Source organism: Dromaius novaehollandiae, chromosome 1, assembly GCF_036370855.1.
Source record: "Dromaius novaehollandiae isolate bDroNov1 chromosome 1, bDroNov1.hap1, whole genome shotgun sequence".
In the NCBI taxonomy this organism is placed as follows: Eukaryota; Metazoa; Chordata; class Aves; order Casuariiformes; family Dromaiidae; genus Dromaius; species Dromaius novaehollandiae.
Window position 1 is genome coordinate 114,761,995 of NC_088098.1, and position 13,437 is coordinate 114,775,431.

The 13,437-nt window shown below is 36.9% G+C and overlaps 1 protein-coding gene and 1 long non-coding RNA gene across 2 annotated transcripts in view; one reads left to right on the forward strand and one right to left on the reverse strand.

Moving 5' to 3' along the window:
* Positions 1 to 13,437, forward strand: part of LOC135330380 (uncharacterized) — a 61,249-nt gene that overhangs the window by 27,258 nt on the left and 20,554 nt on the right. The window lies entirely within an intron of this gene.
* The window catches only part of ADAMTS5 (ADAM metallopeptidase with thrombospondin type 1 motif 5), a 48,018-nt gene continuing 35,932 nt past the window's right edge, over positions 1,352 to 13,437 (reverse strand). Inside the window, exons 6-8 of the mRNA XM_026096205.2 lie at positions 13,083 to 13,258; positions 11,894 to 12,069; positions 1,352 to 8,347 (exon numbers count right to left, since the gene is read on the reverse strand). Of these exons, the coding sequence (XP_025951990.2) occupies positions 7,777 to 8,347; positions 11,894 to 12,069; positions 13,083 to 13,258 (923 nt within the window). The 3' untranslated portion in view covers positions 1,352 to 7,776. The remainder of the gene's footprint in view (positions 8,348 to 11,893; positions 12,070 to 13,082; positions 13,259 to 13,437) is intronic.

Genomic DNA, 13,437 nt, shown 5'->3' on the forward strand with positions numbered 1-13,437 from the left:
AGTCTCCAAACCTTTTAAACAGAATAAATGGTGAAACTGTATTCTAGCGCAGGTTTTTTGCTTCAGCCTTTACTGATTTTGAACACAGTCATTATTCTTTCTTATAAGCAGTGACTAACCTTATAAACATCTAGTGTAAACATATAAACATGACAATCTGAAACATTTATGTACATATAGCATATATAAAAATATTTAATATTGTGTGTGTGTATATATATATATAAATATATATATATATATATATAGAGAGAGAGAGATACGGTACCAAGTACTGGCAGGACAGTTGTCTTGTAATGTGGTTCAAATAGATTTATATGTAGTGTAACAGATTATTAACTACATTTTTCTAAAGAGCTTGAGCTAGTCTCCATAGGTAGTGGCAGCTCCATAAAGCTTCACTGCCATCGTATGTACAAGCTGGGAAGAAAAACCATTTGTAGGCATAAATAAATAGTTTCTGTACCTAAGAATCAGGTTCATTTAGATCTATAAATCAAAATAAAATAAAAACGCCAAATAAAAAAATCTTGCTATAAATCTGGCAAAATCTAAACTACATAAAAATGTCATCAATCAGTGGATTAAACATGCACATGGGATAAGATACGTAAGCAGATTCTTTCACTTTTGGAAAAAGCACACCGTTTAGGGAACAATTAAAAACCCCAACTTAGTATCATGGAAGGAGAAAAGCTAAGTTAGAAAGCAGCATGAAAATTGAACTCTAACAAATAATAATAATGCCGTTGTATTAAAAAGTAAGTCTTGGCAATAACGCATCATAAGGGCCACCCTTGATTTAGAGCCTATATGCAATTCTGTCTCACCAGCCCACTCCCCCAATTACTGTTTTTATCTTTCCTTTGCTACATATGCAGTACCGCCACTTTTGCACCCATCACACACTCCCCATTCTGGCAGGTCTTTACTATTCTTAGATTGGTTTATATTGCTTATTGTGGATCTCATTCTGAACATCTTAAGCCACTGCCTGTAACTCTGCAGGACAAAGCTTTTAGCCATGGCTTTCATGGGGGCTTTGCCTAGGCTCAGGAGATGCCCAGTATACACTGTGTTTCTGGACTGCAGCAAATGGGGGCTTTGCTTCAGGCTCCGAAAGGCGCTAAAAGCTGTTTTCTGCTTGCTTTTCTGTTACATTTCATGATTCAAAGAAAACCACTTGCATTCTGACAGAACTCTACCCCACCATAACAAAAGTGCAGTAATTTACATACAGAAAGAATATTTTTGCCTTAATTTAGGGATCAGCTCAACCTCTTTTAGCTCACGTGTCTTTAGTGGGACACAAACAGCAAATGGTACCCGCAAATATACCATATAGAACAAGTATTTGGACCTATGATACAGGTTATATTTATTACTTTTACTGAAATCACAGAATTGAATGTTTTAAGATTACAACTGGTAAATTATACATATGTAATAGTTTACAAAACAAAATATTGGCCTTCAATGTGTCATAGTACAGTGCAGACCTTGTACAATTCAGTTCAAATGAATTTATATTTAGCATAACATATTATTTATGGTGTAAACTGGCTGACATAGTAGTGCTCTAAAAATGTTAATTCTCTTTGATTAGACACTTATCAAAACAAAAATAAGTTTTGTGAGACATCTTAGTTTTTCAAAGAGTATTGGTATTTCAGCCAAGTTATCTATAATGCACAATGTAACACTTTCCAGAGTATGCTGACACCAACAGAGTGTACAAAGAGGGACGCGAAATAAACTCTAAATGTTGTGCTTTCCCTTTAGTCTTCCCTGCAATACCTCTCTTGGTTTTATCCTACCTGATGTTAGGCAGATGACCTGGCAGTAGAAATTAAATGGATTTATTGCTATACAGGGGTACACACTGTCTCCATCTCATTTGAATTCAGTATATGACTTCCTGTATCTAATGGGATTGTAGCAACGGATATATGCTTGACTGTCATTGAATACATTTCATACGATAAACTGTTTCACTGAAAATTTCACAGTTCATGTGATAAATCATGTAAACCTGTTATTATAAATTAAAGGACAAATTATGCTGTCATTTAAAGTGGTATAAGTCTGAAGCAGCTCCTGCAAAGTCAAATGATGAAATGAAGTTACTCTGAATTTACATAGGTGTAACTAAAACCAGTGTAACTACTTTGCCCTGTGAGTGAGAGTAACGGAGACCCAAATACCCGTTTGTGTGTGTGTGCATGTGTGTGTGTATATCTACATGTATACACAAGCACACACAAAAAATATGCATTTCTATATAGCCACAGTAAAGTTCTACATGTCCATGTATATACTTCAATATTGACTACGCAAGATTTTAGCTGATGTACGCAGAAATGACTAATGTCCCTACAGCTACCATGAAACTTTACGCATGACTTGGAGAGCAAACAACCTTGTGAGTTTTGGTTTCGACCTGTAACTCCGCTGCACAGAACCCAGATGTTCGGTACAGCCTATCTGGAAAGAAGTTCTTACGTCATTCGCTTGGAAGACTACAGATCTGTTCGGGGTCTTTTAAACTTTATATGCTATCACTGAAAACTTGCACTGGTAATAAAATGGTCTAAACCCCAGAGCTACATTTTGTGATGCCAGCTGAGAACCTGACAATTTCTCTCATGCTATGAGTCATTACAGGTGGACATGCTAAAATGAGGAATACTTGCATTTACAATGTTTTTTGAAATAAGAATGTCAAACTAGTTTTACTATGCAAGCTAGTATTCAGCGTATCATTAGTTAAAAAAAAAAAAAAAGTCTCGAAAACGTTTCCAAGCATGAATGCAACAATACACTTTGGCAACTCTATAAAAAATGATCAGTTAATTAAAAAAAAAGGTGTGTGGGGGACAAAACCCCTCAAAATCAGCAACTCTGTGTTTTTCCTGAAAAGTGCAGGCCATGCTAAGAGGATCTGATTTTGGCTAGTGCTGTGTGCTCCTTCCTCCTCAGTGACAAAGAACAGCACAGCATTCGTTAACATGAGGAGAAACACTCACCTAAACATATTGCTGAAAACTCATAATAATTAATGTTTCATCCTTACAAATCCTATTTGGAGCCTGCCCTAAGGATCATCAAAGTCAAGGCTCGCAGCAATTTCCTGGCATTCTGGCACGGGTCTTGCATCCTAAGTGAGGAAGCATCAGCCACTGGATGCTATAATTTCATCTAAAGCCTCACTGCTGGCTCTGGGTCTTGGATAGTGCCTAGAGAGCAGCAAATGCCGGGCACAGGGGTTTGAGCTGGAATTTAACCTGGGTGACTGTGGGCAGTGATGAGTAAGGTACCTTTTGCTAGTGTGAAATAGGTTATTTGCTCTCAGTAGTACTGCCCTTAAGGTGAAATGGTTAGAGAAGTCATCAGTATTGTTAAATAAATTGACTATAGAAATGCTGTAGGTTTGTCTATACTGCATTTTTTCCTCCTCACATGGGGCCCAAGACGAGCTCCCTTGAGTTCAACAGAAGCGGGACTGGATGAAAAGTAGAAGTAACTAGATATTGTTATTTTTCAGGAGACACTGGGAAAACACAGTTGGCTGGCTTTTTTTTGTGTTTCAGCTTGCTTGACAGGATGCAAAGAGCTAGACTACAATGAAGTAAAACACTGCAAAGCCTTCCAAATGGGGCTTTTGATTTTTTTTTTATATATATTTATATATATAAAAATAGTGGAAAGACTGAAAAAGTATTCTTTTTAATGGTTCAGTCATCACAAACTAAATCATGTATCATTTCATACATATTTTTGAAGAAACACACAAAAGAATTTCTTTATCATGTTTCACTTAAATATAAAACTACATGAGAGAATACTCGCTTGCCACCCTGACAACTCAGAGAAACTTCATTCACGTATAGAGGTCTCACTACAAGCCTGAACTTGCTCCCACTGAAGCAAATGAGAGGACTCCTACCGACTTCAATGGAAAATTAGCAAGGCATGTAGCATGAATTGTATGCACCTATGTGAAAACAGTCTGTTGTTTGACTTCTTTAGGAGCTAGTATGTTGGTCCACAGACCTCTGTGATTTGCTGGTTGAGAGACTTTAGAAGGAAACTGTAACAAGGAGCTTTGAGCATGAGGTTTCACAAAATTAAAAATCCACAACTTCTCTAAAAAAGATGGTAGCAGAAAAAGAATATACATCTATACAGTGTGTACACATGTATACACATATACTCCTGTTTCATGCAGAAAGCTTTCTAAATAAAAACATACAAAAAATAACCAGTGCCATACGTTATGTAAACTCACAAGGCGTACTTTCAACACAAATCTGAAGCATAAATTAAAAGAAAGAGAAAGAAAGAGAGAGACAGATGATAGCAAAAAACATTTTAAATATAGAATTTGCACAATTGGTATTTTTGTTAAATTAGAATAAATAAATTCATTACATCCGTTCACATACCAGTTGTAAAAACAATAAATTATTTTATTTTTTTCAGTGCTGTGTTGCTTTTTTTTTTTTTTTTTTTTTTTACATTTGTGATTAATCCACAAGATTACTCCCTCTCCCCCTTGTGATAAAACTGTTTCCACAGAAGGGCAGCTAAATTTAATTGCTTGTCTACAGCCAGACCAAAGAGGATAGGCTTTCTCCAAATGTGAACCTCTTATTCGAAAGGCAGATGCTCTACAAAACACTAATGCTAGTGGGTCCAACTCCACTCAAGGCATTGGGGATGGCTCCCAAATAATCAGCAGTGAATTTAACACTGCGGATGATTTGCTTCCATGCAAAGAGCCATCCTGTGGGCTGCTTAAAGTGTTGCTCTCCCCTAGAAGCATTCTATGAATCCTGTTTGGTAACCCGCGGTGCTAATGTAAACAGTGACATAACAGTGTGAGTAATGAGGAATCGAGTTCAGAACACAAGCTGCAAGGACAAAGTCACATACTGTGCACCAATTTTTCATTCAGCAGTTAAATGAAACAGCTCTCAATGACCAGGCTTGGAATTGGAGTCTTTTTTACAAAGAACAGCTAAAAAGCAAGTGTAAAATAGAGCACGCTATTTACCATCTACTTTTATGGTTGCTTTCTTTGCGCTGCCCCTTTTGCCCTCTCACCATATAAACTTCTTTATGCTCATGTTAATGTGCTTCACAACCACATCGGTGAAAAGGGGAAAAGAATCACTGTAGTGGTTTGTTCTCATATTTCTTTACTTCTTATAAACTCTTTTTATGAAAAAGATACTCTTCACCAAAGAAAGCTTTAAGTTTATACCCGTTTATGGTATTAATCTTCTGGAGCCTGAATAACATCCAAAAACTTTACTCATCCTGTTGAATAGGTAATAAATTATAACTATGATGCAAACACAAATACTTGCACATTTTGTCTCTATAATGCTAAAATGCAGGTAAAATAAATGCCACTTAATACAGCAGTTATATGCTGAGACAAATGTTAAGTCTATGAGTAAACATTAAGTCTCCTTATTTTTCCTCTCATGATGGTTCTCTGTGCTATGAAATTTTGAAACATTTGAGAACATGTGAAATATATATTTAAGTATAAAAGTCAGATTGCTGGGAAGGAAAATAAGACACTCAATAGAAGATACCTATGCTAATAGGTAGAGAAGGGATAAAATCTAACTTTCTGAAACTCTGAAAATATTCAGAGCATTGATCTAAGTTGCAATGGTGGCATCAGTGATTAACTGGGGAAATTTCCTCAAGATCCACAGCTTTGCATAGGACTACACCTGACAAGAAGGCATACTACTTGTGAAAGGTGAAGATGACTAGTAATGTTCCTTCGTAATTCATTTTGACAAACTAGGAGGGCCTGTCCCTATTATTGTTTACTTAGAATAGAGTACAAAAATAGATACTTCTGCAGGTTTCACCCTTGAAGATGTAGCAATGCTCTGCTATTTTGAAATCATCACATGCTTTCTAGAGTTCATACAAACACGCCACAGTTGCAAAAACATGTTTGTGTCAGCCTGGGGTGAAATCTGCCCTTTTTGCTACAGAAACCAACAAGTTCTTTACTGACTTCATAACTAGGATTTTTGAAAAGACCCTAGGGATGTTCAATGCTCATGTACCACTGACTTGCAGCTGCGAGGTTTATCTGAAAATCCTCCTGCAGCCTCATATTCTCCTATGTGGATGATCTGGGGAATAAAATACAGGTTTGTATTTTCAGCAGCATGTTATATGCATTTCTTTCAATACCTGTTATTCTAGGGCTTAATTCAAAACCTGCTGAAATAAAAGGAAGCAGTTTTGGTAGGGCTCCTATCAGGCCTCCACCTGCCACCTGCATATGGTGAGATGCCCTTCCTCAGTCGCAGACATTCTACCAGGCAATAATGGGATTCAGAAGTTGTTGCCAAAAAAAATTGTTCCCAGCTACTGCCCGTACTGTGGAAACAGTCTTATTAATATTGGGTAAGTCCACCACATCCTGATGTGGTTTGACTTCCTAGCTACCCCTGTGGTAGATATACAAAACATGAATGACTTCTACAGTTTAAAAAAAACAAAAACCAAAAAAAACCCGAAAGACAAATAGTTACAAACAGTTGCTGGTAAGATGAATACCATGGTTAGACATGATGGACAAAACAGTGATAAAATATTAACTGCTTGCTGTGTTTTTTGACCTTTATAGCCTCTTCAAAAGATGTAGGCGCATTACACATTGTTAGATTCAAGGTGGAAGCCATAGAGAAAATAACAGAGAAAGCAGTTGAACATAGTCTCAGAACATCTGAGTTAGAAGACACTTGGTTATCTTACTTGTAATTTTTGGTTCTCTAACTTGTTTCTACAAAATACAGTATGCCTTTGTTTTATGGAAAGAAGGAGCTAGCAGCTATTGCTCATCTACAACAAGGTCCCCTAGCTGTGACATGCCCAGAACGAGTGAAAGGTTCACACGGGCAAAGTGTACACAAATCCCTGCTAAGCAGCCAAAAGCCTCCTCCTGTGTATGTCTGACACACAGTCAGGAGTTGCTGATGGTGCTGGTACTTGAACAACATACATGTGGGGATCCCTGGTCCACAAGCTGCTGCAATGCTCCTTTTGAGAATTTATCGGTGGAAACACATTGTCACAGAATTATGATCTGCTGTCAGGAAATTCCTAGAATGTAAATGCACTTCCTGTTGTCAAAAAACAAAATACTTTTTAAAAACAGCAGCAAGCTTTTCATTTTCCAGTAAAACATCCACAGCCATTTCTGAAGAACGGACCAAGTCCAATGGCTGCAGATATACTTTGGTCAATCACTTTGCTTATATAGTTTGTTTTTTGATTTTTTTTTAATAGAACCAGTGATATAAAGTGACATACCAAATGAAAGATATTTACAAAACAGTATAAAATAAGCTACTGTGGTATCATGGATACGTGTGACGTTTTCTAAGGACATACTGTATTAGAGGTAGGTGAAAAAGGGGAGATGATTCTGTAACCTTCAAATATCCCAGGATCCTCCATTCACTGGTTTTTCTTCTTTTTTCTTTGTTTTATATTTTTGCAGACACAGAGGGCTTATAACTTTAATGCTTAGTTTTCTGACATATCAAGATCACCCTACTATTATTTAAAGCAGTGCACATCTTCATTTGGTCCGAATAGGCAGATTCTGCCCATAATTTGAGACTGTATGTAAGTACACTGAAGCCTTGGCTTCTCTCTGACTGGGCACACCTAATACCAGTATGTCAACGATGGCTTAATCAAACCTCTTTTAAAGAAGATCACAACCACAGGTTAACACTTTTTTAGCAAGCACTGTTTAAATGCTGATGGTCTCTGTGAGAGGAGACATCCTTTAGCTAATTTTCCATGCCCGTCTTTGCATTGGACAGTCCTGGTGTGCCATCCTGTGTCGCACGTTCGAGAACAAGAAAGCCATGGTCCAGTAACCCACCGCGGCTGCATGAGCTGCGGAGTTACTTTGTTGGTGTTGCCATTGCTGGTGACGGAGTTAGTCATTTGCCCTTGCTTCTTTGGCACAAAGAAACTATAACGGACATCCACGGGTTGAGTTGGATCAGTTGCAAGTATCTGCACAATAAGAATCTCTTTTGTGGCAGAATGTCCCATTGCATGCAAGAAATCATCTTTGTGACTCCAGCCGCTATAGTTCATGACAGTCCCGTTGATGTCAATGATTGTTTCTGAGGTGGAAATCATATATTTTCCATTTACGAGGTACTCACCATTTTTCTTTTTCAGTGCCAGGTAGGCAGTGAACCTGCTCTGGTCCTTAATCTTGAACTGCCGAACTTTGATGTGAGTTGCCCCTTCTGGGATTTTCACTATGTCTGTGTAGCCCTTACTGAATGAGGGGAAAAAGAAAAAAAAGTATTCAGTAGCTAGCGTGAAACAAACCTCAAGTCTTACTGCAAAGCCTAATGAAGTCACTGGTAAGACACATCTTGCTCCAGTTTAGTTCAGACCCTGAATCCATCTGTCTTGAGGCTCATCTGAGATTAATTTAACCAGGTTTCATTATGTCTTTTGTTTTGTTCTTTATGTTCTTGAAGAACTTTCTACTGCACTTATTTCAAATTGCTTAATCTTTAGCTTTAGTATATGAGTCAGATAAAAGAGGAATGAATAATAGCTGATAGCTTATGTATTTCAGCACAGGGTGGGAGATATGAAATGCGATGCATGCTTTGCTTGCCAAGGAAAGATAATGAGATATGCATTGGTTACAGCTGTTTCTTGCTGTCTTTGCTATAATGATGATTAAGGAAAGCATGAAAAGAGTAACAGCTGGATAGAGGCACCTTGGGAATATTTAGAAATGATCTTGATCACCAAGAAAAAAATTGTTTACTTTGAAATTCATAAAGCAGAAGATTAATTGCCAACTGTCTAATAAAAGGTGCAACCAAATGTTTAACCTGTACCATTACAGAGTCTTCTCAGTTGCTACTTATGAAGTACTTCAATTCAGATTCAAAAAAAGATATTTAACTCTTCTCCTAAAAATGACAAACATTAGAAACCCTGCAGGCATGCTAGAACTTTCACTGTCTCAAGTAAGTTATCTGATTTATTTTAACTTGACTAATATATTGAAAAATATTAAGGCCTATACATAGTTATAAGCTACCAGTTGGACTTCGGAGACTTTTATTTTCATTCCTAAAGATATAACAAAATCATTCTGTAAATACCTCATATCTGAAAAGCTTTGTTAGTATCTTCTAAAAAAAAGGAATGAGAAAGTGTACTACAAATGTGTTAAATTGAAGGTGTCTCCATGGCAACTGCTTAAACAATAGACTGCTACTTTTGAGAATTTTTGGTTGCACAAGCAGAGACTGCACTGTGCTATTCCTATACTTTTTCCAGCAGTTGTGGGACAATTGCTAAACCTCTATTGATTTAGCAACTCCATAAACCTGAAGATATATAGTGCAAAAATCACGCTGGAGGTCTCTGCTATTCAGCACTGCATAAATATTTTCAGATAATAGATGCTAAAATATCTGTAAAAATATGTTATTAGAGTTACAAAATCAGGTGCTCAAAAGTTAAAGGAAATGCTAAAGAATTCAGGTGGTGTGCATAAAATACAGTAATCACAGTTATCAACTGTAACACCCCATGTGCACAAAGAAGCAGGTGCAGCCTTAATTATAGTGTTTCCCAACTTCTGACAATTTAACTTCACAGTCTCTTAAAAAAAGCTCTTAGCAAACAGTTTTCTAGGAGATCTTTTTTGATTGCTTTAAAAGAAAAAAAAACAACAAACAAATGGCATTATGTCAATTGTCTGCAATGGGAAATATCTGTTAACTTTAATGTACAGGTTCAGTATAGTTCCCATTAAAATGGTCAGCAAGGCAGTGGAGATGCTATTTTACAATGGACAAGAAGTAATTTTACTATAGCCAGTCTTTTTATAGGCAAAAATACTTCATGGACAATAACATTTTGCTATTTTAGTAAAGGGTTTTATTTTAATGTCAGTTCTTTGCTTAAAAGAATTAATCTCAATCAATATTTGGAGTAAAACACAAATCCTCTTCACTCCAAAACTTAATCCAAACCAAGTCAGGACACACTTGTTACTTACAGTTTGATTATTATTTTTTAAATGAGACAACTCTGAATCCACTAAGGTCAAATCCAGTCACACAGTGAAGAATATTTTACTCTCTGACTGGTCTCATTTCAGTTAAAGGCACATCTTGAGGAATAAGGTTATCACTTCATGTGAATACTTATGACAGAATCTCACCATTTCCAGGTGTACCTCTGCTACAAATTTGGCCTCACAGAAATCCATCAAGCCCCCTTAGCATCTTTTCTGGAGCCTGGATTCCACCACAGGGATTGTTACTGAGGCACATGAGGTATATCTCACACTGTCTTCTTCATTTAGACATCTCAGAAATTTCAATATTTACAGTTTGGAAAACATTTGGTTTATCTAATTACTGAATTGGATAGAAAGTCATTCCTTTTGGCAGAGGTGTTTTGGCATGTTTAGGTGAGAAATCACTGGTTTACCAGGAAGAAGATCAGTTATGTTTATTTTTAGAACAAATTTACTCCCAAAGCAATTTCTGACTGCTATTAAGCAGTGTATCAAAATGGATAGAAATGCAAGGTCATTTCAAGAGTCAGATTTCAACTTCTGGTAGTTTTCAATATGCTATAAGAATTTGGAAAATATAAAACTAAATCAAGGTCATGTACTTTTTAAAAGATGGTACACTAATTCAGTCACAAGATACTGAGTAGAAATCATCAGCTGAAAGTTCCTAAGATTAGATCATTACAGTCCTGTAGGACCATGGAATCTACATAACTGATAGTAAAGGAAATCCTTAATTATCTATAAGCCTAAAGAAGTGAAGAGGGAAGGAAACAAGAATTCAGACAGATAGCAGACTTACTTGACATTGGTAATCTAGTTACAAAGTTTGCTGCTGCTGTGAAATATGGACAGGCAAATATTGCGGGGTGGTTGCTTTTGTTTTACTTTTATCAAGTTTTATTATAGTTAAAAGCTGAACTCTTGACAGTAAAATTGTCTTAAGGAAAATTGCTATAAATACTTTAACTGAAAAAAAAAAAAAAAAGAAAAAAAAAGAAAATCCACCTGGAGATTGATATGATGCCAATAAGTACAAACAGATATAGAAAAAAAATGCCATGTTTGAGCCTATGCATACTTCTGACATCCGATATAGTCATCTAAGCTCCATGTATACTGAGCAGTGTGAAAAGGCATTTTTAGGGTATTATTCCTCTCACCTACTGTAGAAGACTATTACAGCTGTGCTCTAATGCTGCCTGTTTCTCTCCATTATCTGCACAGGTAATCTGTGTCACTAAATGAGGTGGGAAGTATTCATTATTCATTTTCAAAGTCAAATGAGATGAAACATGCTCTCAGCGGGTAATTTACTAACCCAGCACCATCTAGAAAATGCAGAGTTTCACATATTCTCAGATTATTCAGGCCCCAACAACTTCCTGGTTCATCCTCCTCTTCCCTTCCCTCTCTCCTCCAGAAACCACAGGTCATCCTACACTGCAAGGTTAGCAAATAGCACAAGATGCTGTGACTTATTCCAGGCAGAGTTCATGCTTTTGGGTGCTCACCTGTATCACCGGTACTCTGTGTCAGAAATGAATTGGGTACAGTGTTTTACCATGTGATTATTTGCCAGCGTCAAGGTGTTGTTAGGAGGCCAATTTTACATATATGAAAAGTGCAATAAAGCACAGGCAATGTAGTTCTTTGGACCACCTTTCTTAATTTTAAATAAGTTGCATTTAGAGACAGAAAGAAGTCACACAAGACAAGTTACTAATGGCTCAGCAACATACATGTACTAGTACTCAAGATAAATACCTCTTTTTGGTAAAGGTCCCCATGACTTTTGTGCAGCTGGAATTGTCTCCTCCACAAACACCGCACTTATCATATTGGAGCTTTGAACCAATGATGCCGTCACAACCAGTTCGGATGCATTTTCCCCGGACACAGACTGAATTACTGTACGGCCTGCATTCAGTTCCATCAGTTACCTAGGTAATCAATTGATTGTTAGTTAAAACCGCCATGGAGAAGATTTGCTTCTGTGAAGCTGCTTGGCAAATAAAGAGTTTATTTATATCGCCCACACCACGAAGTCTGCAAGTCATTTAAAACTGTACTGTAGATGAACAAATACTCAGAGCATTTCTGAAATGGTATTTCATTCCACCATAGGTATGAATCAAGTTAATGAATTTGCGCTTGTTTGGCGTTTAGCCAGATGAATACCAGCGCAGAGCTTCGCAGCCGAGACTGAGTTGCTCTAACACTCCTAGCACCAAAGCAGCCAAAATTTAGTGCAACAGCTGAAAGTAATGACAGATAACTCTAAAATAAGATGCTAAAATGAGCCTGATTTCAGTGATGATTTCATAGCTTATTAATAATAGCAATAACAGTACCCCTAGACAGCCTTTTATCTGAACATTTCAGTTCACAGTATCAATTGCTGCATCCTCATAACATTTAGAGGAAGAAAATTGCAAGAGTAAGTGTGGGAGCCATTTCAGTTTGAGCTGCATCTGATGTAACATAAACCAATTGGCTTCACGTGAGTTACTCTAGATTCCCATAACACAATTCAGGGTAAAATTTATTCTTCTACCCATACTATCCTCCCTCCTCCAGAAAAACCCAGAGTCACAAATGATTCTCCAGGCGGAAATCCTTTCCTTTATCCACTACTGAAAGACTAGTGAAGAGTACACTAACAGGCACATATTATTATGAACCCACAAATTTAGATGTGGAAAAACAGACCAAATTAAGAGGCCAACTCTGGTCCTAATTTATAACCAGTGGATCAAAACAGTATATCTAATCTTATGGTTAAATCTTTGGATTTAATATGATATGATTAAATTAATAATGATAGGATATGATTAAATTAATGTTTAGTATACAGCTTAGTACACAGTTATGTGTAGTATATACCTAGAAAGCTTTCTAAGGTGCACGACGCTTCTAAACCAAGGCCTGAAATCATAATTGAAGATTCCATTACCTTTTGAGAAAACACCACGTAATAGCCAGTTCCTTTGGCTCGGCAGGTGAGCTTGCAAACATCTCCAGGAAGTACTCCAGCATATTTGGGGACCCATTCAACAAATGTTTTGACACCCTTTGCATCAGATTGATAGCCATTTCTTGCTTCACACTGCTCTTGTCGAAAAGATTTAGCTGTAGAATTATTTGTCTCATTAGTGATTATTTCAGAACATGCTGCAAATATCATTATGTCTACCTATTATTCTGATTTTTCATTTGTTTTAACATGGTTTTTAATACCATTTCATCGCTTTACTTTACTACCTAACAGTCCTTCAAATCCTTTTAACTGTTTTAGCTTGGAAATCTTC